The sequence below is a fragment of the Antechinus flavipes genome, chromosome 2, assembly GCF_016432865.1.
Source record: "Antechinus flavipes isolate AdamAnt ecotype Samford, QLD, Australia chromosome 2, AdamAnt_v2, whole genome shotgun sequence".
In the NCBI taxonomy this organism is placed as follows: Eukaryota; Metazoa; Chordata; class Mammalia; order Dasyuromorphia; family Dasyuridae; genus Antechinus; species Antechinus flavipes.
In genome coordinates, this window is record NC_067399.1 from 316,601,415 (window position 1) to 316,627,240 (window position 25,826).

A 25,826-nucleotide genomic window follows, 5' to 3' on the forward strand; every position below is an offset into this window, starting at 1 on the left:
TGTAAGTCCCTTTCAGAAACTTAACCATTATCTTTCACTATTTACTTTCTCTCCATCACATATATTGTTTTTCAAGGATAACATGTACTCTAAAGGACTCCTGAGAGTCAGAACAGGTGTGACGCACCTATCTGGAATTCTGGAATACTGAAAACAAATTGACTTGCAAAAAAATTAACAAAATAATAAAGAGTATTTTAAGAACTTGGGGAATAGGTTCAATACAGTCTTACATCAAATATTTAGAAAAGAGGACTTTGGTGCCCGGGGAGACTTATGTGAACTGATGCTGAGTGAAATGAGCAGGACCAGGAAATCATTATATACTTCAACAACACTATGTGATGAACAATTCTGATGGACATGGCTCTCTTCAATGATGAGATGAATCAAATCAGCTCCAATAGAGCAGTAATGAATTGAACCAGCTACACCCAGCAAAAGAACTCTGGGAGATGACTATGAACCATTACATAGAATTCCCAATCCCTATATTTTTGTCCGCCTGCATTTTTGATTTCCTTCACAGGCTAACTGTACACTATTTCAGAGTCCGATTCTTTATGTACAGCAAAATAACTGTTTGGACATGTATACTTATATTGTATTTAATTTATACCTTAACATATTTAACATGTATTGGTCAACCTGCCATCGGGGAGGAGGAGATGGGGGGAAGGAGGGGAAAAATTGGAACAAAAGGTTTGGCAATTGTCAATGCTGTAAAATTATTCGTGCATATAACTTGTAAATAAAAAGCTATAATTAAAAAAAAAAAAAGAAAATTAGACTTCTGGTCCTTCATCCACTGCATAAATCTTGGCTAAATTTTAAAATACTAAAATACAAAAGATTAATATCTAAAAGTTGATTACCATCTTATTCTAACAGATTGCTAATTACATATTTGTGCACTGTAACATTTTCCTACTCAAATGAACTCTTTACTAGTATCACAGGCGCACCTTTTACTCCTCAGTCTGGTATTTAAGGTCTACTAATCTAGGTAATTTGGGGCTAAACAAATCTGTCTGCTACCTACACCTTTAGCTGAAATAATTCACTCTATTCCCCTATTTTCAGAGTATTCCCAGCTACTCCCTAACCTTGGTCATCTTCTTCAATCTTTGCATTCACACAGGTTAGGGTCCATATTAGACAGATTTTCACTTGAAGTCATCAGCTTCACCATAGATATCTCAAACTGAGCTGATGGGAGAGCTTCCCCTTTAATGTTTCTTACATCATTTTATCTATATGCCTTTATGTTTGTTTTGCTCTTATATCATGGCTATCTAGAAATATTTTAATCTGATAAGACTTCAAAATTCTTTAAGGGCAGGGGTCACACTGCTTTTTATTTCATTATATGCCTAACAGATGTTTATTAAACTGAAACCTCATCATACCAGCAAATGGAAATAGCATTTTAAATCATGATTTGGTCTATACATAAAAAAATCCTGGAATCATTCATCTAACATCAACGCATATTGGGATTTTTAATACAATAAAAAATTCCCATACATCAACTAAGTCAATTGAAACTATTGGAAAAGTGTAATAATCTATTTTGTTTTACCTCTTTTAATCTAGACATGGTAAAGATATCATTTTCTTCATATCTTTATCTCATCTAGAAAGCAATTTCCAGAGGATCATTCTAATCCTTAACAAGTGAGGGAAAAAAGCAACAAAGGAAATCTGATACATTATCATCGTTTTTACCAAGGTTAAGTCCATGTAATTAAAAGTATAGAGTTGATGTTGAGCAAAACAAGAAGAACCAGGAATACAATGTACACAGTTAATAGCAAAAATGTGTGATGATCAACTATGAAAGACTTGGTTTTTTTCTCAGTGGCTCAGTGATCCAAGGCAATCCCAATAAATTTTGGATGGAAAACACCGTCTGCATCCAGAAAAATAACTTTGGAGATTGACTGTAAATCAACACATGCTGTGTTCAATTATTTTTTTTTGTTCTCCCATGGTTTTTCCCTCTTTTGACTTTTCTCTCCCAACATGATTCATAAAGCAATGTGTAGTAAAAATTAATTTAAAAAATAAAGTATAGAAATACCACAGTGTTCTAGGTAACATCTAGAATTAGTTAAATTTTATTGGTTAGGCCTCTACCCTTGAAAATACGCCTTCCTCTTAAGGCACGTCTTCAGATTCTTATTCTTCAAAATATTGGTAATCCTCGACTTCCAAAGTAATAATCTCATCAGTTGTCTATTAGAAACTTGAGGGGATTTTTTCTTTCTTTTTGGAAAAAGATAATCCTTGATATTTCTCACCTTTGTTCACTTTTCTTCTATGTTTTCATTGACACGACTTTTATGTGTTATGAATTCCATATAATCTGTTTCATTAGGTGTTGAGAGTTAACCCCTATTCATCTAATCCCTGATGTCCTCTCCCTACCCTCCCACATTGCTATTGTTTTATAAAAGAATGAGGACTCATGCTAGAGTTTTGCTTCTACAACAAAGCATCTCTGAATCAGTAACTATCAGAGTGGGGAGAAAGGACACATTTGTAGTAAAAAGCCCTTTTATAATCCCCCAAAATTCCAACATCCAAAAAATATATATATATTTAGTCCTCAAATGACTTGAGGTTTACTGATAGCAACATTAAATTGTTTCCTCTGTTTCACACAATTCCTATAGGGTCACATAATCTTAAATTGAAAGGAACTTTTGAGGTCATCTAGTGCATGAATCCCCATCCTTGCCCCCCAAACTCATACTTATAATACACACATTCTCAGAATTACAGAATTTGTTTGTTTGCTTTTTTCCAATGACAGAAAATGTGTTACCTCATAAGGCAGCTCATTCCCTGAGATAATATCATCAAAACTATATCCACCCTATCCTTATCATAGGTCTGACAGGATACACTAAATAATGCTATAAAAGAACATGGAACTACTAAATCTTTTTTTTTTTAAATTCAGCTTTTACCCCTAAAAGTACTGACTGGATTTGTCTATTCCTGAGAACGAAGATCAGACAAACCAAAATGTAGAAAGGATCTAAATAAAATTATCTTATGTTTGAAGCAATCTTCTGGAAAACAGGTAGTATTAAAACTATGGCCACATCATTTGCATGATCCATTTGTCTAGTTTTTAAGTCTTGGTTAGTTCTCCATCTCTGTGATCACCACATATATCTTTCTATCTTCATTCTTTAACTTTTGGAGTCTGTTCTCTCATCTACAAAATCCCCTTTTCTAATAGGATTCCACTTTTATTCCCACACTGTAAAAACTATTAGTTCATTGGCTTCAACAACATCTAACACTGAATACTAAATGCCTATATACACTCCTACTTTACTATGGCATTTTAGTTCTAGTTAATTGTAAGGCTTGGATGTGAGAGGGACCAAAAGCAGCAGGCATTCATTTTAGACTAGTCATTTCCCCACTAGAACAGCTTAGGTGCAGTCTCTTTCACCTTCCAACAGAAGAATATTGATTATGACAATAATACATTTGATTTTAAGAAGCATTTAGATTTGAAAATTTAAGGCTGTCTGATATACTTCCTAGCTAAAACATTATTTAACATCTTTTTAAAAGGATAACAATTTTTTCTTTTTACCTACATAATTGTGAGAATGGTTTTCTTAATATTACAATAAAAAAATTCTTTAAAATGCTAGTTTTAAAAACCCCCTTCGAAGTCTTCAGTTAGATGTAAATCTGAAAGTAAAAGGCCCACTAAAAGTACAATGTTCAAGATCCTTAGTTAGGCTATATAATGACAGTGTGTGCACTCAATTTGTATTTACCAGAATCTGAAAGGAATATAAACTATGGGATTCAGCTTGAGTTATTTCTTTTGTGCAAATCAAATATTTACTAGGCTAAAGGTCTGGCTCAAGAAGCAGTGTCCCACATTTTCTAAGAATTTGCTGATTATCTGATTTTAAAATATTGTGTTTTTCCGAAAATTCTTTGTAGGATCTTGTGATTGATTTCTTAAAACCTTGATATAACAGAAAGGACAATGAAAAAAAACAAAAAAACAAAATATACTCAGGATTAATATCCTTTGGAAATCCATTTGTAAAGAATATGGAGAACAAAGCATCACAAAAAAGACATTTGGTCAATATTCATAATTCCTTAAGCATGCAAATACAGCACCTAAGTCAAGGAGCACAATTTGCATCCCCCCACTGTGCTTAATAAATCATTTTCCCAAGTACAAATTATTTTTCCATCTTATTGAGTACCACCTATAACAAGTACTCAAACGAGCAGACAAGAATATCCCCAAACCAAACATTTTGATATGCAGTCCTGGCACATCATTTTGTAAATTTGGCTCTCAATCTGCAAACTGGGCTGGTCAATGGGAAACTATATTAACAAGGAATATAAGGCATTGGAAAGAAGGGAGGGAAACCCTATACATCATCCAAATAATACACTGAAAATTTGAGAGCAATCAGGATATAAGGTGCCTCTACATACTGGCAAGTACAAAGTAATCAAAGATGTAAGAGAAAGAAGACCCCACCTCTCAACTCCGTGTCCCCTGCCTATACTGCAAAGTAGAGATTAATCAGACTATAATCAAAGACTATTTTGATCTAATGTCAAGACATGTGGACCAAGAATTTAGAAACTTAAAATTTAATCTTAGGTTGCTTAAGTGGCTAGTCAACTTAAAAGTTCTGTGGCTCTCTATGCCTTACTGGGATATTGTTAAAGGTAAATAAGTTGATACATAGTCTTTAATTTCCAGCCAAAAAGGGGTTATAATGGTCAACATAATTATTAACACCTCTGTTATCTAAGCCAATCCTTTTGCAAGTTAAATCATAATAACACTGATAGCCAATGGTTTTGCTTAACCTACAGTAGAAAGACCACTTTGAAGTTTGTAAATCATTAGAGGCAGGATTCAAACACAGGTGTTCCCAATTCTAAGTCCAGTACTCTATCAGCTACACATCTGCCCACGTGAGACAGTGGGCTTGGTACAAGGAAAAATAATATTCTATGGCCACAAATCCATCACTGATTAAATATATCAGTTAACAAAAAGGCCATAAGCCAGTACTACTACTATGGAAACACAAAGAGTATGCTCCCTCTTAATAGTGAGTCAGATGCATCATCTACTTCATCTTTGTATCTGAACACAATGGACAACACATACTTCTATGGAGGACAAAAGAAAACAGCTGGGCCCTGAACCCTTCTCAAATATATGATTGAAAAGGTTAGGGAGTTCCTTAATTTCTATTACTAGAAAAGCTTCTGAGCTTCAGGAAATGGGAGCACTTATCTCCCTTCAACATCTACTGTAGTATAGAAAATGATCAGCGATGTGTGAGAGTCCCTATAGAATTTACTGTGTACATAGTATGCACATAAAACAATCAATTTACTGACTTTTCATTCTTTTACAGTTTCCTCTTACATATTTCACAGTATAAAGTACTCAAAGTGAGCACCTTTACGTTAAGCCCCTTAAAACATGTGGTCTAATACTACTGTAGGAAATGGCAGCCTCCCTTTAGCAGTTCCCATTAGCTACATCTCCCTCATATTGATAGCATCGCAACTAACCTCAGGTATGACCAGAGATCTTCACAATGCTTCAAGAATGAAGGGAGACCATGGAAATTTTTATCAAAAAAAAAAAAAAAAAAAAAAACAGATGGCCCAAAGGAGTTGTTATAGCAACAGATAAGCTTAAGGTTATTGGCTTGAAAGATCAATAACTCACATGGATAAAAGGACTGCTTAAGGAAGGGTTTGACTTGGGAAATGCAATTTTTAAAAATATTTTACTAGATACCGTAGAGCTTATTTTCACCTAAATTATCTTCATTATGCCAATTTGAATGTGTTTAATGGGATTTCTTACTCAAGAAAAGAACACAGGAGAAAAAGCAATGATTAGCATAATCATGAACAATATTAAGGTATCTACTAGATAAACTTTTTCTGAGGCCCAAGTTATTGGCCCATGTCTCTCCTAAGATCCAGCATGATTGATGGAGCCTTGCTGTACTGAAACCACCAAAACACAAAATTCCAAAGTCTCAAACTTGAAATGAGTCTCATGTTTTGGTGTCCTACCTCCTAGTCAATTTCATGCTAGTCTTAAACTCAGTTCTCACACTTGCCTGGAGCTAGCTGAAAGTCAGCTCTTCTTCAAAGGATATCGGCAGCACTGCCACAAAATAAGATGCAAAAGCAATCACCAGTTTCACAACAACAAAGAGACATCTGCAAAAAAGCAACAGCTCTGTAAAAGTAGTTGTAGATAGATGTTGGGACAGCAGTGACAGATAAACATAATAAATACAGCATAGCAAGAATTTTTTTCAACTGCCCCAACATGTTAATACTTTTTAAAAAATGAATCATAGGCATGATTTTCCAATAAAAAGATCAAGTTGCTGTGATTGAAGATAAGTGCGCTGAAAATGACGATAGGTATTGCCAAATAAGATAGCTGGGACAGTATAGTCCAAAGTCTAAAATGTTTTTAACAAATCCAGCCAATACTTGATGAGCATAATGCCTCTCTAGCTGCATCCAGAGCTTTTTTCCTGCGGCATTTTAAAAAAGGTCGCTGTAGCTGGCCCTGTGATTTTCTCTGCTGCATAGGTCCGGACTGACCACTCAGAATTCGGAGATTTCTGAGTCTGAGATGATGGTGGGATTGTTTCCACTTCGTCCATGTGAACAGGTAAAGCTGTTGGAATAAAAATAAGAAAGAAGCAAGGGGAAGGGGACAAGACAAGGGAAGGGAAACAGGTAGGCAAAGGGAAAAAAATGTTCAAATTAAAATAACAAACTTTCAGAGAAAAAACAATTCCACTAATTCCCAGAAACCTCAATATTTTAAAAGGGCAGACAATATAAATCTATACTTGTATATTTTATTTGCTTAACATTAACAAAAAGAAAAGACTATGTGTTCAGTTAGGTACTCATATAACAGTTTCCATCTAAACTAAGTTAACATGCACTTTAATGAATAAATTTAGCTGTGGGAATTACTAATGTGAATTTCTAATACTTTTATCCTAACATCATTAATATAAAAAAGGCAGGGCAAAAAGAAGTTAGAACATCAGCATCCAAACAACAGTTCAGATCAAGTTGCCCATTAATATATAATAGGCAATACACTTCATAAAGTAAAATTTGGAATGAAAGCAAACTAATAGGAAAGAATGGGATTACTTTTACCTCATTAAAAGACAATCCCATTCTTTTACAGATATTGTGGCCTAGAGGAAAGAGCAAAACTTTTTAAACTGTGGTTAGTGAACCCCATCTGGGATCATGTAAATAAATATGGGGTGGTCATGACATTATAATTTATTATCAGTAAATGTTTGATTTGGATACCTATTTTATATACCTATGTACCTGGGGTCATGTAAAAATTTCTCAGGTGAAAAAGTCACAAGTGGAAAATGTTTAAGAAGCCCCATGATACCAATTTTGAAGTCAGGAAGACCTTGATTTAAAAGTTATATACAGTGTAAAACATGCCCAATTTATTTAATTTGCCCCTAGGCAACTCTCTAAAATTATCTGTTGATCTACATTAATAATTTCCATACTACTATTGAATAAGGATCACATAGGTCTAGACCCAAAAAAAAAAAAAAAAAAAAAAGGAACAAAAATCTGTGATTAAAAACTTAACAAAATGCAACTGATGGTGTAATGGGCTGAGGCTCAAGTTGATGCACTGAGGTCCCAAGCACGTGAGGTTAAATAGTAACTGGATCATACTCTATTAATATTTATAAGCTTGGAGAAAGAATGGCCCCGCCCACTCTTTGTGCAAGCCCTGATGTGTTGTATAGGAAATGACAATTTTGGTGGGTGGAGGCAAGGGAGTGGAAAGGGAAACGGAAAGAGAGACTGCTGGCTGGCATCTTGACACAGCTGCGCGCATTGCTATCACGATGGCCCTTCACCTCCAATCCCCCTCTGCTAGCTGGCTTCCTGTCGCAGCTGCCCATATTGCTATCGCAATCCCCCTTCACCTCTACTGAGAATAAAGATTGAAGATTTTCCCCTTAACCTAAATTCCTGACTCCAGCTGATTTTAAATATGCGGTCATCACATGATGGGAAGTAGAAGGAAAGTTAACCTTTTACATAGTATCTTAAGGATGAAGAATTTATTCTATATCTCAAAGATAAGAATATTTAAATCCATTTGGATTATCTCATCATAGTGATGATATCTAGAAAAATCTGCCACCCTAAGCCCACTGAAGTTACTTGTTTTTCTAATAATAATTTAGCCTGAAATCTACATTTCAAAGTTAGCAATCTACTATTTAGAAAAAAATACTTGAATATCTATCTTCGAAACAGACAAGGGCTAGTCTACCTAAAATAAATTCAACTCAAGAAACTACCAACAATCCTATGAGGTGGGTACTGCTGTTATAATTATCTCCATTTTATAAATATGGAAAACAGGCTTTGAGAAATTAAGTAACTTACCCATCGTAAAGTAGCTAATAAGCATCTAAGCACTTCAATCCAGATTTTTAACTCGTGAATTCAATACTTTATCTTCCTTGCAATATGATATGGGTTCATTTAAAACAGAGTTGGTGTATATTGTATATTCTTAATCCTAGCATATTCTTATAATAAATATATAATAATATAATAAGTATCCTACACAAAACAAAATAGAAGGAAAAGACAACTTTTAAAGATGTAGGTGAATCCAGAACAACTAAGCCAGAACTTGAAAGAAGGTATTAAGTGTAGTCATAGGGGATCAGCCTGAATAAATGCACAGAAGGAGTTCATAAATAGGAATGGAGAAAGATAACACTAGAAAGTAAGTTTGAAGGCAGATAGTCACCAACCTTAAACTGCCAAATTATGAAGTCTGTGTCTGAACCTACAGACAATTGGGAGTCACTGAAATTTTCTGAGTGAGTACAAAGATCAAATTTATACAGCAGTTGCAAAAATGATAGATGGGAAAAAAAGGAGACTATAGTCTGAGAGATCAGTCAAGGAGCTATTATAATATAGATTAGACAAGAGTTGGAGTAAGAGCTTTGTACTAAAAATAGGGAAGAAAGAAAAAATTTAAGATATTGCATGGGTAGAATTTATAGATATGAGAACTCACTGAGGAAGAAGAAAATAAACAAAGATGATGCAACAGTTTGCAGAGTCCTGGTGACCCACAACACAGTGATATCCTTAAAGAACAGGGAAGCTGGAAAGAAAGGCAGTTTAAAGTAGAAAAAGATGAATTCATTTTCTGTAAAGACTAATTCTGAGGTGCCAGTGGACTATTCAGATAAAATGTCCTAGCAATTAAGAATATTGAAGCTGAAATGAGAAAACCAGGCTGGACATAAATTTGAGAAACAGCTGCATTTAAAGAAACAATACCTCCAGATTCCTGTTCCAATGCCTTTACGAAACCCTAAACAATCTTTCCAAACCTCATTTCTTCATGGGTTAAGATGGAGACGTTAATTTTATTTACCTACTTCACAAGGTTGTTGAGGATCAAATAAAAGGATCACAAAAAGTGTTTTTATAAACTTTAAAAGATGGAAATTAACAGTATCTGCTGAGAGGTGAAAAATGAAATCATAGGAATGGACAAGGTTGATAATAAAGATTAAGGGCAAGGACAAAGAGTTGGGGGAACCCATGCTTTGGGATTGGGGTTAATGGTTAAAAGATGAATTACTATCTGAGAAAGAACAAACAGGTAGGAAGAAAATAAGGGAGAAAATATGTTCAGAAAATGTTGTTAGTTAGGGCACAGAGAACTCTCTCAAAGGAGCAATGAGTGAAGGGCTCAACAATGTCAAAATACTATATAAAAAGGTCAAGGAAAATAACTAAGAAAATGCCACCATGAAGTCATCGGAGAAAGATTACTCCAACACAGTTAAGAAAAATGGTTTCCCCTTTATGAAGAGTAAACTAGCAAAGATGATAAAAGATATGATGATAACGTTGGTAGGATTGTGGAAGGGCACATAAGCTAATATGCTGTCAGTAGAGCCATATCTGAATTGGTCTAAATATTCTGGACCATTCAAATGTCTAATACACAGATCTTCCTAGTAGGCATATACCAGAGGGCTGTCAATAACAAAAAGAAAGGTCCCATATACACCAAAATATTCAAAGCAGTACCCCTTTTGTAGTAGCAAAGAAATGGGAACAAAATAACACTATGAATTGGGTAAGAGCTAAACATATTATATAGCACAAGAATGTAATGCAATATTACTATATCTGGGAAGAAATGATAAATATGAAGAATACAGAAAAGAACTCATCATATGGATTAAAGTGAAGTGAAGTAAAAAAAAAAAAAATCAGACAATAAATATGCACAATTACTACTTCAATGTAAACAGAAATTTTTTTTTAAAGGACCATAAAAGGAACAAAAAAGAAATTTTAATTTTAGCATCTCCAATCCTAGAAACAAAATGAGAAACTATAAATTTTGGTTTTTTGATAGAGAGAGATTCTGGGCATGAAAATGTCAAATTTGGTTGATATGTGGAGTCAATTTTTCTAGTTTTTTTTTTTTTTTCTTCTTCTTCATTCTTTGTTTCAAGGGATAGTTTAACTGTGTAGGAAAAGGAAGAGGTACATATTCAGGAAATAAGAGAAATGTAAAAATAAAAATATTTGTAATAATTATACATTGATTTTTAAAATGTTTGTTAATTATTGTTCAGTTGTTTTAATCATGTCCTCTTTTTGGGGTTTTCTTGGCAAAGATACTGGAATGACTTGCCATTTTCTGCTCCAGTTCATTTACAGATGAGGAAATGAAAGCAAACAGCATTAAGTCACTTGCTAACAGTCACATAGTGAGTAAATGTCTGAGGCCAGACTTGAACCTAGGAAGATGAGGATTCCTGAATACAGACCCAGCATTCTATTTATTATGCCACTTAGCTGAACCTTGGTAACAGTTATAAAGATAGAATGGAAGAAACAAAACCATACTGGCAAAAGTCTGAGGAAAGAGTAAGTAATGGTAAAGTGGTAGAAATATAGACTACTCCTAGGAGGAAGTTCAGTAGTATTTGGAGAAAAAGCAGAAAGCTAGCTTGAGGAGTTAGCAAAATCAAGAGAAGATTTTTTTTCTTTAGGAAGATGCTAATATTTTCCACAAAGAGCTAAAAAAGCCAATAGTGAGAGATCAAAGATAAGGAACAGAAAGCAAAATGATTCATGAAGCAAGGTATAAGAAGGAGTGAAGAGAGATGATATCAAAGGCACAAATGAGGATTAGTCTTGGAATGGAAGAGAAAGACCTCATCTGTTAATACAAGTGAAAGGAAGTGAAGATTGATGAACACATAGTAAAGTTTTTTTCTTGTTATAAAACAATGGAAATGAAGTAGCTCAAGATAATTACCTTGGTTTTTGTAGAAGAGGTGATTTGCTAAAAGTGGGGGAGGAAAATAGAGGGAAAGGGTAAAGCTGAGGAAAAATAAGGTTTCTAACAGTTACTGTGTGAAATATAAGAATCAATAACAATAAACTGCTATGCTCTGGATAAGGGCCAAATTAAGATAAGACAATAATATTTGCAGTGGACCCAAATTAGCAATGATTTCATGATGTTCTCTAGCAGCAAAAATGACACCATCTCAAGAAAGTAAAGTAGTATTTTCATCCGGATTTTTATTTGTTTGGTCGGGGTTTTTTGGCTAGTTAGAAAATATACCAACTTCTTTTATCTAGTAACTGCAGTTTTGCTATACAATTCCAATTGTTACTTATAAATCTGTAACTTTCCCTAGGTAATAAATCTAGATGTGGTTCTGTATGCAGATCATTTGAATCACATGGGAAGCAAAAGTCTTTTCAAGTGAGATGACTTAAAGGAAAGGAAATAGCTATTTTCTCAATGATTCTATGAACAGATATTTTCCATGATCTCTCATTTCTGCCACTTTAAAAAAGGGTACTTAAGGCTTCCCAACTTATTTCTACTCTTTATTTACTACCCCTTTATTAACATCTTTAAATTCAGTCAATTTCAACTCAAAACTTTATACAGACAGGGGAGGGGAGGGGAAAACAGGGAAAGATTTGTGGCTGCATGTTTAAGAAAGAAGCTGAATTCATCACAATGACAGGGGAGAGTGTTGGCAGAGATCTGAGCTATTTATTCTTTTAGGAAAATCCTATAAAGAATGACACGAGGAAGCTTCTATCTGCAGTCTTGTTCATCACACTGGTGAAGAGTCCGATAACAGATGTATGCAGTAGCGTGATTTAGTGCCGGGAGCTGGCCCCTGATGTGTATTAATACAGCGGCATAGCGGAACGCACCTCTCTTCATCACTCATTTCTATAAAAGAGGTGGAATCTGAGATGGCCCGATGTTAGGCAGAGCAAGCCCATTTGTTCTACTGACTGATGGTGCAGGCTTGGGCTGTGTCCTTCACCTCTATGGGGTACTTGGGTTGCAAAAAAAAAAAAAAAAAAAAAAACAAGAAAAAAAGGGAAAAAAATTTCACTGAAGCAAGGCCTGGTCAACAAGTGAGACATGAGTAGTTAAAATTCCAAAAAAGAAAAGGTTTAAAAGCATATCTCATTTAATTTCTCTCTGTTTGGGTATTCCTCATCTAAGACAGAATTTTTAAAACTCTTCCCAACCATTCTTCTCCTACAAAGGATAAAATGCTAAAAATAGAAAAGATAGACAATTAAAAAAAAAAAAAAAAAGAATGTAATTACAACAAAAATTAGAGATGTTGTAAGGCACTAGTTGCTGCAGAATTGATGAGAATGTATAGATGATCATCTGGGGAACTGGACAAATACTACTAACTGTTAGTCCTTTGATTAATAAAGACCCTTCAGTTGGCCAAATATGGAACACTTTTAACAGTCAATTGAAATACAACAGAATAGTAACAGGCAAATTTCTGAGTATGAAAAGCTTTAAGATGGGAAGTCATTTATATAAGAAAGAGAGACAGAGAGATAGAAACAGAGACAGAGAGCTGGAGACAAAGACTCAGAGAGAGAAAACCATATTTTTTTGAGGCTTACCCTCTTCCCAACTACCTAGCTACTCTGTAACTTCATTTGTGAATCCTTTTTTTAAGGTCTTCAAATAAGACTTGCAACAAAAAAGAGCCCAAACACTTTTAATTTTGATACTCCTTTATTTTTAAATTCTGTAAGTGGAAGGAACATTTGTGATTAATACTGAAATCTAGACAGTGAATCAATCCAATCCAGTCTAATCTAATACACATTTGTTAATAGATCATGTGCATCCTTAACAGGACTAAAATGATATTCAGGATTATTTTTTGAGATTAGCTTTTTTTTATTTTCTAATTTTTTTCTCCTGATTCCCAAATTTCCATTAGGGAATTTTCTGACAGACAAGATATTACACTCGTTAGTGAATTTTCATTATAAATACTTCAAGGAACCATGAATTCACTGGAAAGAATACTTGTTTGACCAGTGTAAATTAAATAGCCTTTATTCCTTTGGAGATCTTTATAAGTTTTTCAAAGACCTGCTGTCAAATTTCTAAGAGATAAGATCCCAAGATTTCCCTATCTTCTGCATGCTGTTCTGGGTTAGACTTACCATCTCTAATTTCATCATAATGCTGCTAACTCAAGCCTTGATTAATACCACCACTTCCCGAGCCTCATTTTGCCTCCAACTGCAGGATGTGGTACCCAAATTCTTCCCAATGCTATCTATCCTTCAAAGAGGGCAGAAATTGGAATTTTGGCCTCACTTCACTCTGCATTAGTTGTTCTGCCTGATTTCAACTGCACATAACATGATACCTCCATCTGGTAGCCCCCGGTGCCTCATTTCCCCTCTCCCCTTAAACTTATAATCCCTACTTCCCTGCTTTCTTTTGTGCTGTCTCTCCTCCATTAAATCATAAACTCTTTGATGGCAGGGACTATCTTTTTATTCCTATTTGCAGTGCTTAGTATAGTACCTGGCATATAGTTAATGGTTAATAAAATGATTATTGGATTTACTGGATTGGATTGGTTCAAAGTCTAGATTCTCAACATTACTCACAAATGTTCCATTTTCAAGATTTTTTAAAAATGACACTCCTTTATCCAATCATGGTCTATCATTCCATCTCTTTCTATGCCAAACCCCTCATAAACCTATCATTCATTCTCAGAGACCTCTAATAACACTATCCCTCAATATTTTCTCTGGCTATCACACTACTTTGACTTTAATTTTCTTTATTACACAATCCCAACCCTATAATTAACCAGTTCAATGCCACACTATCTTCCATTCTCAAATCTCTTGACTTATTTATCTGTCATTTACAATTCACGCTTTGCAACACCAACTCTGGAATCCTTCTATCTACCTTCTCTACTCCTACTCATATACTGTAGAACAGAGCTAAAGGAATTCATATAATCAAACTGACTGAATCCATTACAAATATAGGTTTTCTAATTTCTAATGAGTCATCACTGCTGTAAAAAATAATAATAATAATTTACTCTCCCAAACTGATTTCCTCTGCCACTTCCAAAAGAGGTTTCTACATACACCCCTTCACCTTACTCTCCACTTAACTGAGGAATTTGTTTTATACTTTATAGAGAAAATTGAGGTCATTCACTCCTTCTTCTTCCCTCCTTTTTTCTTCATCTCAAAATCCCTTTATCTTCCTTTACTCTATTCTCCAAAAAGATGATCTTTCTCATAAGATCAATCCTTTTATATGAATCCTTGATTATATCTACTCTCATCTTCTCCTTTATCCCAAATTAGCTTGTATTTACTCTGCATATACTTATAAAATATTCATGTTTTCTCCCCCTGATAAAATGTAAACTCCTTGTGAATGTAGATTATTCTCCTGTAATCTCTTGTATCCTCAGCACTTAAGTGCCACAGGGTAGGCACTTAATACTTGTTTATGGACTGATTCTCTAAATATTTTTTGTAAATTATTAGGTGCTAACACAAATGGAGGCTATTACTACCAGGTTGGTCTTATGATGGTTGACATTTTTGTAAATCTATCAGCAGGTCCATAATTAAAACCTTCCCAGACTGGTAGGATCCGCCAAAGCTAATGCTCTACTGGCATAATCTTTGAGAAATCGGGGTCATTTCCAGGTCTAAGTAAAGCATGTTGCACCTATTAAGCAAATAGTTTTCTTTGCCTAATGAACAGGCCCCTTAAAGCTATTCCAATTGGTTACTCTCTCTACCACAGCACACATATTTTGTTTATTGCAGAATACAGGGAGAAGACTTTGAATCAAATCCAATTTACCTGCAGTTGGGCTGGACAGAGATGCTGTGGTCATAGGTTTCCGTTTCCTCTTTATGTCCCTTGAACATGGTGGTCCCAAGTGTACATTTGCCTGTCTGTACATGAGAAAAAGAGATAAAGACTACCAACTTATAACATGAGGAAAAAAAGATAAAAACTCTATTAACTTACAAATTAAAGCAGTTCTCTTAATGAAATGTATTTAGTTTACTTACACTGGAAGCTTAACACTTGCCCTCATCATGTCATTCTCTCCTCAAAAATCTTGAGTGATTCCTTATTATCTCTAGGATAAATAAGACAAACCCCTCAGACTGGCACTTAAAGACCTCTTTGATCTGACTACCACCCTTTCCCAATTTTTTTCATTTTATTCTTTCACACAAAATTCAGCCAATCCAGTCTATTAATTGCTCTTTAAACTCAGTACTCCATTTCCTCCCCTGGAAACCCTTGCACAAGTTGTCTTCCATATTTATAATGTACTCCCTTTTCAACTTTCTCTTAGGATCTCTAGCTTCCTTCAAGACTTAGGCTCAGGATTCAGGTATCATCTCTCCTGTGTGAATCCTTCCTGATCTTCCCAAGATGTGAGTTCTCTCTCCTTAAATTACTATGTATTTACTCATCCTTGTACAGGTCATATCCCCTCAGTAAAATATCTAAGTTTCTTTAGAATATTGTTCATTTTCATATCTTTACTACCACTATCTGTCACAAAATTCCTTCCCCATAGTTGGTGCTTAATACATTCACATTGACTGATTAAACTGAATCATGGAACATAAAAAAATCTGCAGTCCTTCTGCCAATTTAAATTAAATTTTTATCTAAAATCATTCAGAATTAATCAAAAGTAGTCCATAACTTCACCAACAATATACAGCCATACTATCTTTACCATTTGACTTCAGAGCATCAGATATACAGTATTAATTTTGAAACAATATTGTAGAAACATGATGATATCAGATATAAGAGCTAAAGAGTCAAATGTTCTAAAATCATTAATGAAATGTCTATTCTCAAGTAAACAAACATTGAAAAATTTAATTCTATAATGAACACAGGCATTTGCATAACACTTTATAAATAATCCATTTTAACCTTCCTATCTCTAACATGGATTTTTTTTATCCTATTGAAGATCAACAATAAATTTTTTTTTGCTTTTAAGAAATTTTAAATTAAATTAAAAACATTAGTTGCAACTAATCATGTCCAAATCAAAGAGAGGTGTTCTTTGAAGTATTGTGCTCAATTTCAAGTACTACATTTAATTAAGGATACTGGCAATAAAAGGAGAGCAACCAGGATGGTGAAGTGACTAGAAACCATGACCTATAAAAGTAGATGAAACTAAAGCTATTTAGCCTAAAGACAGGAAGCCTGAGGGAGGAAAGGAAGGATAGTGGAAGATGATACCTGTCTTGAAGAATTTCAAAGGCTGCCATACAGAAAAAGATATTAAGATTTGCTCTGTTTGTCTGCGGAGAACAATGGGCAGAGAGACAGATTTCAGTTCAATAAAAGAAAACATTTCCTAATAATTAATCCTGTTCAAAAATAGCTTTCTTTTGAAGGAAGTTATTTTCTCATCATTAGTGGTCTTAAGAGTGTCCACTGGATAAACACTCATGGTTAGATACCATAAATTTTACTTTTGTTTGGGTATGCCTTACACTAATATCACTCCTCTGTGACTATTTAGCAAGTCTAATTTTGATAAAAAGTTCTAAATTCAATAATAATATATTTGAACCTTCATTTAGGAAAATTTCTAATCTCTAGGCAGAGGTAATAGGGTGCTCTGCTCTAATACTTTTAAACTTTAATACATCAATGCTTTTACACACTGACAGGGAAGTTGGAGGAAAAAGTCGTTCTTGGGATCTCTCTTTACTTAGGTACAGTGATAGGGAGTCTTCTGCAGTAAGACACTCATAGGGCTTCTCTTCTTAATATTTCTTCCCACCACAACCATACCTTGATCCTACCTTCCTTTTTATCAACCAGAAGCTGGTGCATCTGAGCTGCAAGTTCTTTACAACTCATCTAAATGATCCTCCCTGCTTCCTCTATTTCCAGACAGTTAGAATCTCTTATCTGGTTCTGAGAGAACTCTCTTTTGTTGCAGATACTTTATTCAAGGAAGTTTACTGGCCTTGTTAACACTAGCCTTGACTGGCTGATTCAAATAAGCAATCTTACCTCTAACAAAGATTGTGACTGATCTTAATTTTTCATCTAAAATAAATTTTAAAAAGCTATAGTGGTGGAAACCACATAGATTTTAGGGATAATTATATTGGTCCTAAGTGAAAACCAAGATAATTATTTTTAACAGTATTATAGAAAGAACCACAGAAATAATTTTGCTAAAATATCCTCTGATCATGAATGTCAAGCAGGCTTTAAAAAGGAAGACTGTGTCCACCAAAGGTTATTTGCCATAACTCGCATACCATCCAAATAGATGGATTTTATACAAACAGCAAGGCCTTCCTTTGGTCAGATGGAAGAAGACGGAAGGAGATATAAGCCAAAGTCAGAATCAAAGTCCCTTTTCCCCCAAGCAGTCCTTCTCAGAACAATTGGCTGCAATGTTGCATTTTCTCTAAATTCTGGAATAAATTCAATTCTATTAATTAACTTGATAATTTACAGATGATTCCTGGTGGTTGAATGAGCTTTCTGATACCTAACTACATAAGAAACTCTAGTTCCAAGGCTGTTTGCCATTTAAAGTCTACGACTTATGAAAAGGTGCTCCAAATCATTATTGATCAGAGAAATGCAAATTAAGATAACTCTGAGATACACTACACACCTCTCAGATTGGCTAAGATGACAGAAAAAGATAATGACCAATATTGGAGGGGATGTGGGAAAACTGGGACACTGATACATGTTGGTGGAATTGTGAATGCATCCAGCCATTCTGGAGAACAATTTGGAACTATGCTCAAAAAGTTGTCAAACTGTGCATACCCTTTGATCCAGCAATGCTACTACTGGGCGTATATCCCAAAGAGATCCTAAGAAGGGAAAGGGACCCACATGTGCAAAAACGTTTGTGGCAGCCCTCTTTGTAGTGTCAAGAAACTGGAAACTGAATGGATGCCTATCAGTTGGGGAATGGTTGAATAAGTTATGGTATATGAATATTATTGTTCTGTAAGAAATAACCAGCAGGATGATTTCAAAGAGGCCTGAAAAGACTTACATGAATTGATGCTGAGTGAAACAAGCAGGAGCAGGAGATTATTATACATGGCAACAATAAGATTATACAATGATCAATTCTGATGGACATGGCTCTCTTCAACAATGAGATTATTCAAACCAATTCCAATTGTTCAGTGATGAAGAGAGCCATCTACACCCAGAGAGAACTGTGGGAACTGAGTGTGGAACAAAACATAGTATTCTCACTCTTTCTGCTATTGTTTGCTTGCATTTTTGTTTTTCTTCTCAGGTTTTTTTCTTTCTTTCTAGATCCCATTTTTCTTGTGCAGCAAGATAACTATAAATATGTATACATATATTGGATTTAACATATACTTTAACATATTTAACATATATTAGACTACCTGCCATCTAGGGGAGAGGGTGGAGGGAAGGAGGGGAAAAGTTGGAACACAAGGTTTTGCAAGGGTCAATGTTGAAAGATTACCCATTAATATGTTTTGTAAATATAAAGCTATAATAAAAAAAAAAAAAATAAAGTCTATGACTGAGAATGACTGAGCATTTAATTTAGTAACTTGACCAAGTTGATCAATTCTACTCTGACCTATTACAGGAAGAGGTTTTGTTGATTATAATTTACATTCATGCTTGCAATCTATATCTCAATAAAAAAAAAAAAAAAACCTCAGAAAACAATTTCTTAGTACAGTAAAATAATATTCCTCCAAGAATAATGGGTGATCTTGCCATAGACATGCAATTGCTTGGAAGGGTTATCTAGATTAAGTCATACTAAATGTGAATCCTTTCTACAACATATGCAGCAAATGCATACAGAATTTGTTTGAAGACCTCTAAGGAGGAATTAGTACCAGGACCTCCAAAGGCTACCAATTCTGCCTTGGACAACTCTAAACCATGCAGAACTTCTTTCTTATATTAAACCTTCAATTTTTCCCTTCACTTTCTAGTTCTGTCTGTTGGAACCAAGCAGAACAAGCCTGAGTCTTCTTCCATAGGGCAATCCTTCAAATCTTGAAGAGTTATCAAGTCCTCCTTGTCTAAATGCTCCTGGGTCCTTCAAAATAACTCACATAGCATGACTTTCGGTCCTTCACTATCTGGGTGAAAGAATCCTCTAGATTCTTTCCTGGCTTATCAATGTGCTTACTAAAACATGGTGCCTAGAGCTGAAGACAATACTCCAATGTCACAAGAACAGGCACCAACCAATCCTAGTGCTCTCATAATGCAATCTAGGATTGTATTAGCTTTGACATACCACTGACTCATATTGAACTTGCTACCACTCAACCCTTTTTATGAGTAACTGTTATTTAACTATGCTATCTCTATCTTATATTTATGAAGCTGATTTTTTTTAATCCAAGTATAAACATTTACTTATACCTATTCCTATCATATTTCATCTTAGATTTAGCCCAAATTTCAATCCGTCAAGTTCTGTTGAGATTCTGAAAGTTATCCAAGTTATTAGCCATCCCTTCTAGCTTTGTGTCATCTGCAAATTTAATGAGCATGCTATTACCTAAGACAATGATAAAACCATTGAACAGCAACACAGGATATCAAGCTAAAACACCAAAGGCATTCCATTAGAAACTTCCTTCCAAGATGACACAGAAATATCAGAACTCTGTGGGTCCCGTCATTCATCCAATTTTGAATCCATTCATGCTAACTAGTTCACATTTCTACATTCTTTTCACATAAACAGCATGAAATAGACACTATCTTTATAGGACCATGCCAGGATATTGCATTCATTCTGTCACCTATCTTTATTTTCTATACACATCTATTTAAAAGGTAAGTAGGCTATTGAGTACCCTGTGCATCCACATTTGTTTTTCCAGATGATTTCTGAATTCTCATCAGAAGTTTTTCTTTATGTACTTTGAAAATTTTAATCTTAAAATCTCTCCAAGAGACAGAGCCAAGAGAAAGGCAAAAAGGCAGGAATTCGCTTGAGTTCCCCACAAAACTTTTGAAACAATTTTAAACAATGCCTCAAAACAAACTCTGGAGTGGCAAGACGCCAAAAAAGAATAGGATAAAACAATTTTCAAACCTGATACAATTCAAAAGGTTAGCAAGAAGGGTCTATTGTACCAAGGTTAAAAGTAGAATGCAGACTGCACCCCACCAAACCAGCAAGAGGCCTTGGGGTCAACTCAGAAGCAGCAATGGCAGTTTCTAGACTTCTCGGCTCATAGATGGTAAAGTGTTCAGACAACTTATTAGAAGAAGATTGAAAGGGCCCTTTTGCTGACCCTGAGGGCAACACCCTTTTGCACTGCCCAATTTGGATTTGATTCACAGTACTGGGTTCTCAGTTTCAGAGCTTGTACCCAAAGAGGAGGTAGGACCTTCCTCACAGTTCTAGGGCAAAAAAAAAAAAAGTACTTGTAATTGCTCACAGTCCAAAGCACAGGCCAAAGGAGTAATAAACACAACTCCTCCCAGACCAAAATCCCTTGGAAGAACTAAAAACTTACAGATCCTTAGAATTATCTCTGAAACAGCTGCACAAAAAAATCTGAAGCTGCACAAAAAAACCTGAAGCCTGGGACAGTGTCCCCTTCACTCCAGAGCTGCACAGAATTAAAAGTCTATGTGTATAATAGATATATAATATGATGTGTGTATAGAAAAAAAACAATCAAAGAGGGAAACGAAAAGAAAATAAGGTTGAATACTATGGACTGACAAAAATCAGTATTTTAAGCTAACTTTAAACTCTTTTAAAGATAATAGCCTTATCACTGATGATATCAATGATTCAATATAAGTCATTATAAAGTTATCAATACAATCTAGAGTGCAACTGATTCATTCAATTGCCATTTAAGTGTGAGACATGGTGCTAGACATTAGGAGATGATTAACATAAAAACTCACAATAACATATCACTAAACTTTACAAAATGCATTCCCATTCTTTGAGATAAGTCCAAATATTACTATCCCCATTTTGTAGAAGACATGAGGCTTAGAGAGTTGTTGTCTCTTAACCACACAAGTTTATATGTCAGAACTAGAGCTTAACTCCTTCCATCAAACCAAAATTCTTCCCATTTATTATAAATATAATTGTGACAATAATACTGAATAATCTAGAAATACTTTTGTTCCAGAATAATTTCTGAATCCTAAAGCAAATCAAAGGAATAAATAAAGATGAAGATCTTTTAAACTAGGACCTCATAATGGAAATGAATTTGGAAACTAATCCAAAATGAGATATACTGGCCCTTTAATTTTTATTTAATTTTCTTTGCATTTTACAAACACAGGATCATAGAACTAGAGCTGGAATAATATCAAGAAACATCTAGCCCATTTTGTAGATAAGGAAAATGAGGTCCAACGGGATTAAAAAAGATTTATCTGAGTCACACAGTGCTAGAGGTGACATTTGAACTCAGATTCTTTAATTCATTTTAAGTTGTGTTCTTTCTACCATACCACCTAATCTCTGTTTCAGCTTCTACTCTTAGTGAGCGAAGAATTCAATTTAATTCCACTCAAAATATTAAACACTTACATAGGCTAAGCACTGGGGATAAAGTATTTTGTTTTGTTTTGGTTTTTTTGGGAGGGTTAAGCATACTCCCTGAACTCAAGATGCTTTTTACCATAAAATAAGAAGAATGCGACATACATGCAAACAAGTATGAAAAAAGATGAATAGGACAGGAATACAGTCCAGACAAACTGTCCTAAGAAAATGTAAGGTAGAAATCACCTTTAGACGGGAAGAGATAGAAAGGAAATTGATGAAATTTGGGAAAAACCTATAGATCCTGCCAACGCTTATTTCATAGCTGAATAGACATATGAATTCCTCTCTGGAAGAAACTTATTTAGCCAAATAATTTGCAAAGCAAAATTAGGTTACAAAAGCAATGAATAAAATTCCTCATTTCAAATAACTTTACACAAAGAGCAATAAACAAATCACAAGGCAATGTTGCAAATTATTAACAATTCACTGAAAACGTACACTCACACATACACACACACACACACGTGTGTGTGTGCACATAAATATATCTTATATTCAACTCCAAGAAGCTGAAGAATTAGGTGTGCTATTAAAATTTCACTATTGTTTAGCAAAGTAAGACTAGATGGCTATGTCTCTGGGAGGGAAGTTATGTACTTTTGGAAGAAAATATTTTGGATAAACATGCTTATTTATAGCAAAAAGTAACTGAAATGACTATTTTTTAGATTTAGGATAAGCAATGTTTTAGTCACTTCTAATGATAAAAAGCAGCTTATATTCACTCACTATGCCAAGTTGCCTGTAGTAGCACTGTATTGCCATTGTTTTTAAAGCCATTCATTTTGGAAAACTTCATTAAAAGGATTCATATTTTGCATAAGAATAGAAATGAAGTTGAATGTTCCCATGCTAAAAGATCTGTATTTACAGCCACTATTATGAATAAAATTGATGTTTCTGAGGACCACAATACACTGTTTTCTTTATTGATTTTCAACATCAATTAACATTTATTTTAGTACAAAGTAACAAACATTATAATAGCATTAAGTTCTTATTAGCATGTACTATAGAAGTATGTGTTAATCCTATAGAAGGACCTGGGTCTAAGACTCTAAGAGCAAGGAAAAAAAAAAAACTTTTAACAACTAGAAAGAAACCACAATGGACTGTAGAAATGAAAAAAAAATCTTAATAGTAAGAAATTTCCACTAGTTTTACTCAAATTTGACCCACAAAGGTCATTAGTTAAAATTACTACAATTCACTTACTCCTAAAAAGAGAGATCTCTCTGCAAGTCTTTTTATATAAATAGTCACCAAGTTCAGATAGGGCATGTCATGAACTTGATTCAATAGGATCTGATTATCTTCAACTCTGGGAAATATGGAATGATGGGTTTTTTTAAGTCATGTCCAACTCTTTGTGTCCCCTTTTGGGGATTTTTTTTTTTTTTTTGCAAAGATACTAGAGTATCTTTTTCCTTCTCTAGCTACTTTTATAGATGACAAAACTGAGGTTAACAAGGGTCAAGTAACTTGCCCAGGATCACACAGCTAGTTAAGTGTCATGAAGCTTATAGCTTAGTGGGAAGTGAGATATATTTATACATACATAATTATTTGTTATAAAATGATAAATGTGTAGTATATTTAAGAAGTACAAACTATAATGATTTCAAAAAAGAGAAGAGTCAGGGAAGTATTCTTAGAGGAAGTGTCATTTTAGCTGTGTTTTAAAGAACAAAAGAATTTAACAGGCAAAATAAGGATTATAGAAAAGTAATAATAATAGCTGGAATTTATATGGCGCTTTAAGGTCTATAAAGTGTTTTACATATATAATCCCATTTGTTGACAGGGTAGAAGAAAGTATGTAAAGCAAAGGGCATGTTCAAAATATATTAAGTTGTCTAATTTGGCTGAAATAAAAAATACATGGATGGGAAGAGAATGAGATAAGACTGAAAAAGAAGTCTGAAACTGACAAGTTTTAAAAGGGAGCAACATGAGATTTTTTTTTTTAAGCAGAGGAGGCCTTGGAGAGAAAGTACAATAGAAAGAATACTAGATCTCGCTGCAAAGAACTTTGCCAGTGATTAGTGGTGACACTGAGTATGGTCCATTCCATTTAGCATCAATTTCTCATCTATAAGTTAGAGATAACAGTACTCACACACTATTCTACATCATATCAGATTGTTTAAAGGAATAATTTTCTAAGCATAAAATTACATTTAATTATGAACTTCATAGTGACATGATCAGGTCTGCATAAGGAAGGCTATTTTAGTGGCTGTACAGAAAAGAAAGACAAAATAACAAGGAAAATTTGTGAAAAGGCTATTGTAGAAGAGTCCCTAACAAGGAGAAATCCTATATAAATTACCTAACACAAAGAGAATTTTATATACAAAAAAGCTCATTCAGCACTCTTCTCCACCAGCCTTCACACATCTTTGGCAAGATCACATGTAAATAATGGACTGGAATTCCTGAAGCTGCCCCAGGGTTACCCAAGGCAAGGACACAAGTTGGCAATCTCCACATTCCCTAACACAAAAAAGATTGAGGTAAACCTGAAGACCATCCCTGGGAAGTCTACTTAATAGGGAGAGAGGAATCAGAAAAATGATAAAAGGAAAAAAAAAAAAAAAAAAAAAAAGGCTGAAATATCAAACATTTCAAGAGAAAAAGCCTAAATAAAAACCCAGCACACAAGTGAAACAGAGCAGATTCTAAAACCATAAGGAAGAATGAACAAAATCTGAAAGAGAATACAAAAATCTCTTAACTAATCTTATTATATGAAGGAGAGAAGACTCCCGTAGACTCCAAAACGTGAAGAAATTCAGAATGGTTCAAAGGGGAAATAAAATCTACAAAAGAAGAAATTAAAAATAAATATGGATAAGAAATTGGAGCTTTTGTTGGAGAATTCAAAAATACAATCAACAGATTAGGAAAAATGTACCCAGGATAAAGAATCTCTCTAGCGAAATGAAAAATTAACAGATTTGGAATTAAAAATATTAAAGTAAAGGAAAATTTGAGAGAAGAAAAACAATAAGCATTAATATTAAAAGAACACCATATAAATTCTATACAAGTCAAAGTAACTGACCTTGAAGACAAAATGAACAGAGATAATTAAAGGATTATAGTTCTCCCAGAAGAACATGACAGTACTATAATGCAGGACCTAACACAAGAAAACTGTCCAGAACTTGTTGACACAGACAACAAATTGTTGATTGAGATATAGCAGATAACAATGAGGGGTGAAAAAAATTTAGCTCAAATTCTAAAAAACACAAAAGTTAAATTTAATACAATGATAAATCACACCAAATTTTGCAAGCAACAAAGAGACTTAACTATGAAAGAAAGGAAATTCAAATAACACAAAATTGATTCCATAACCACATAAAAATTGTAAAATAAAATGGAATCATACACTCCAAAAGTGAATGCACCAATTAACCCAATATGACAACCTTGGAAACCTGGGCTTAATCATAGACCTCAAGCAATGGAAATATTCAAAAAGGTAAATAAAGCTATCATGGAAAGAACAAGTAATGAAATCTCATATTTAGAGATTTTGGGGAGGAAGATTAAACAATAACAGAGTAAAAGAAAGAACAGAGAGGGATCATCAAAAAATGAAAATGAAAAAAAGGACATAATAAAGATTTAAGTGGAACTTAAAATATCAGAAAAAAAGATCAATAAACAGCCAAAGACTAAATCCCATGA

At 34.2% G+C, this 25,826-nt stretch overlaps 1 protein-coding gene across 10 annotated transcripts in view; it reads right to left on the minus strand.

Moving 5' to 3' along the window:
• Nucleotides 1–1,328: 1,328 nt before the first annotated feature.
• GPATCH2L (G-patch domain containing 2 like) overlaps nucleotides 1,329–25,826 on the minus strand; it is a 60,872-nt gene continuing 36,374 nt past the window's right edge. For 3 of the 10 annotated variants that reach the window (XM_051977544.1, XM_051977543.1, XM_051977545.1), the window contains exons 9-10: nucleotides 15,344–15,438; nucleotides 1,329–6,739 (exon numbers count right to left, since the gene is read on the minus strand). In XM_051977544.1, the coding sequence (XP_051833504.1) occupies nucleotides 6,570–6,739; nucleotides 15,344–15,438 (265 nt within the window). In that variant the 3' untranslated portion in view covers nucleotides 1,329–6,569. Of the gene's footprint in view, nucleotides 6,740–11,680; nucleotides 12,498–15,343; nucleotides 15,439–15,558; nucleotides 15,630–16,768; nucleotides 16,831–25,826 lie in introns of those variants that run through there. The other 7 variants (XR_007950625.1, XR_007950627.1, XR_007950626.1 and 4 more) reach the window with 7 other exon arrangements.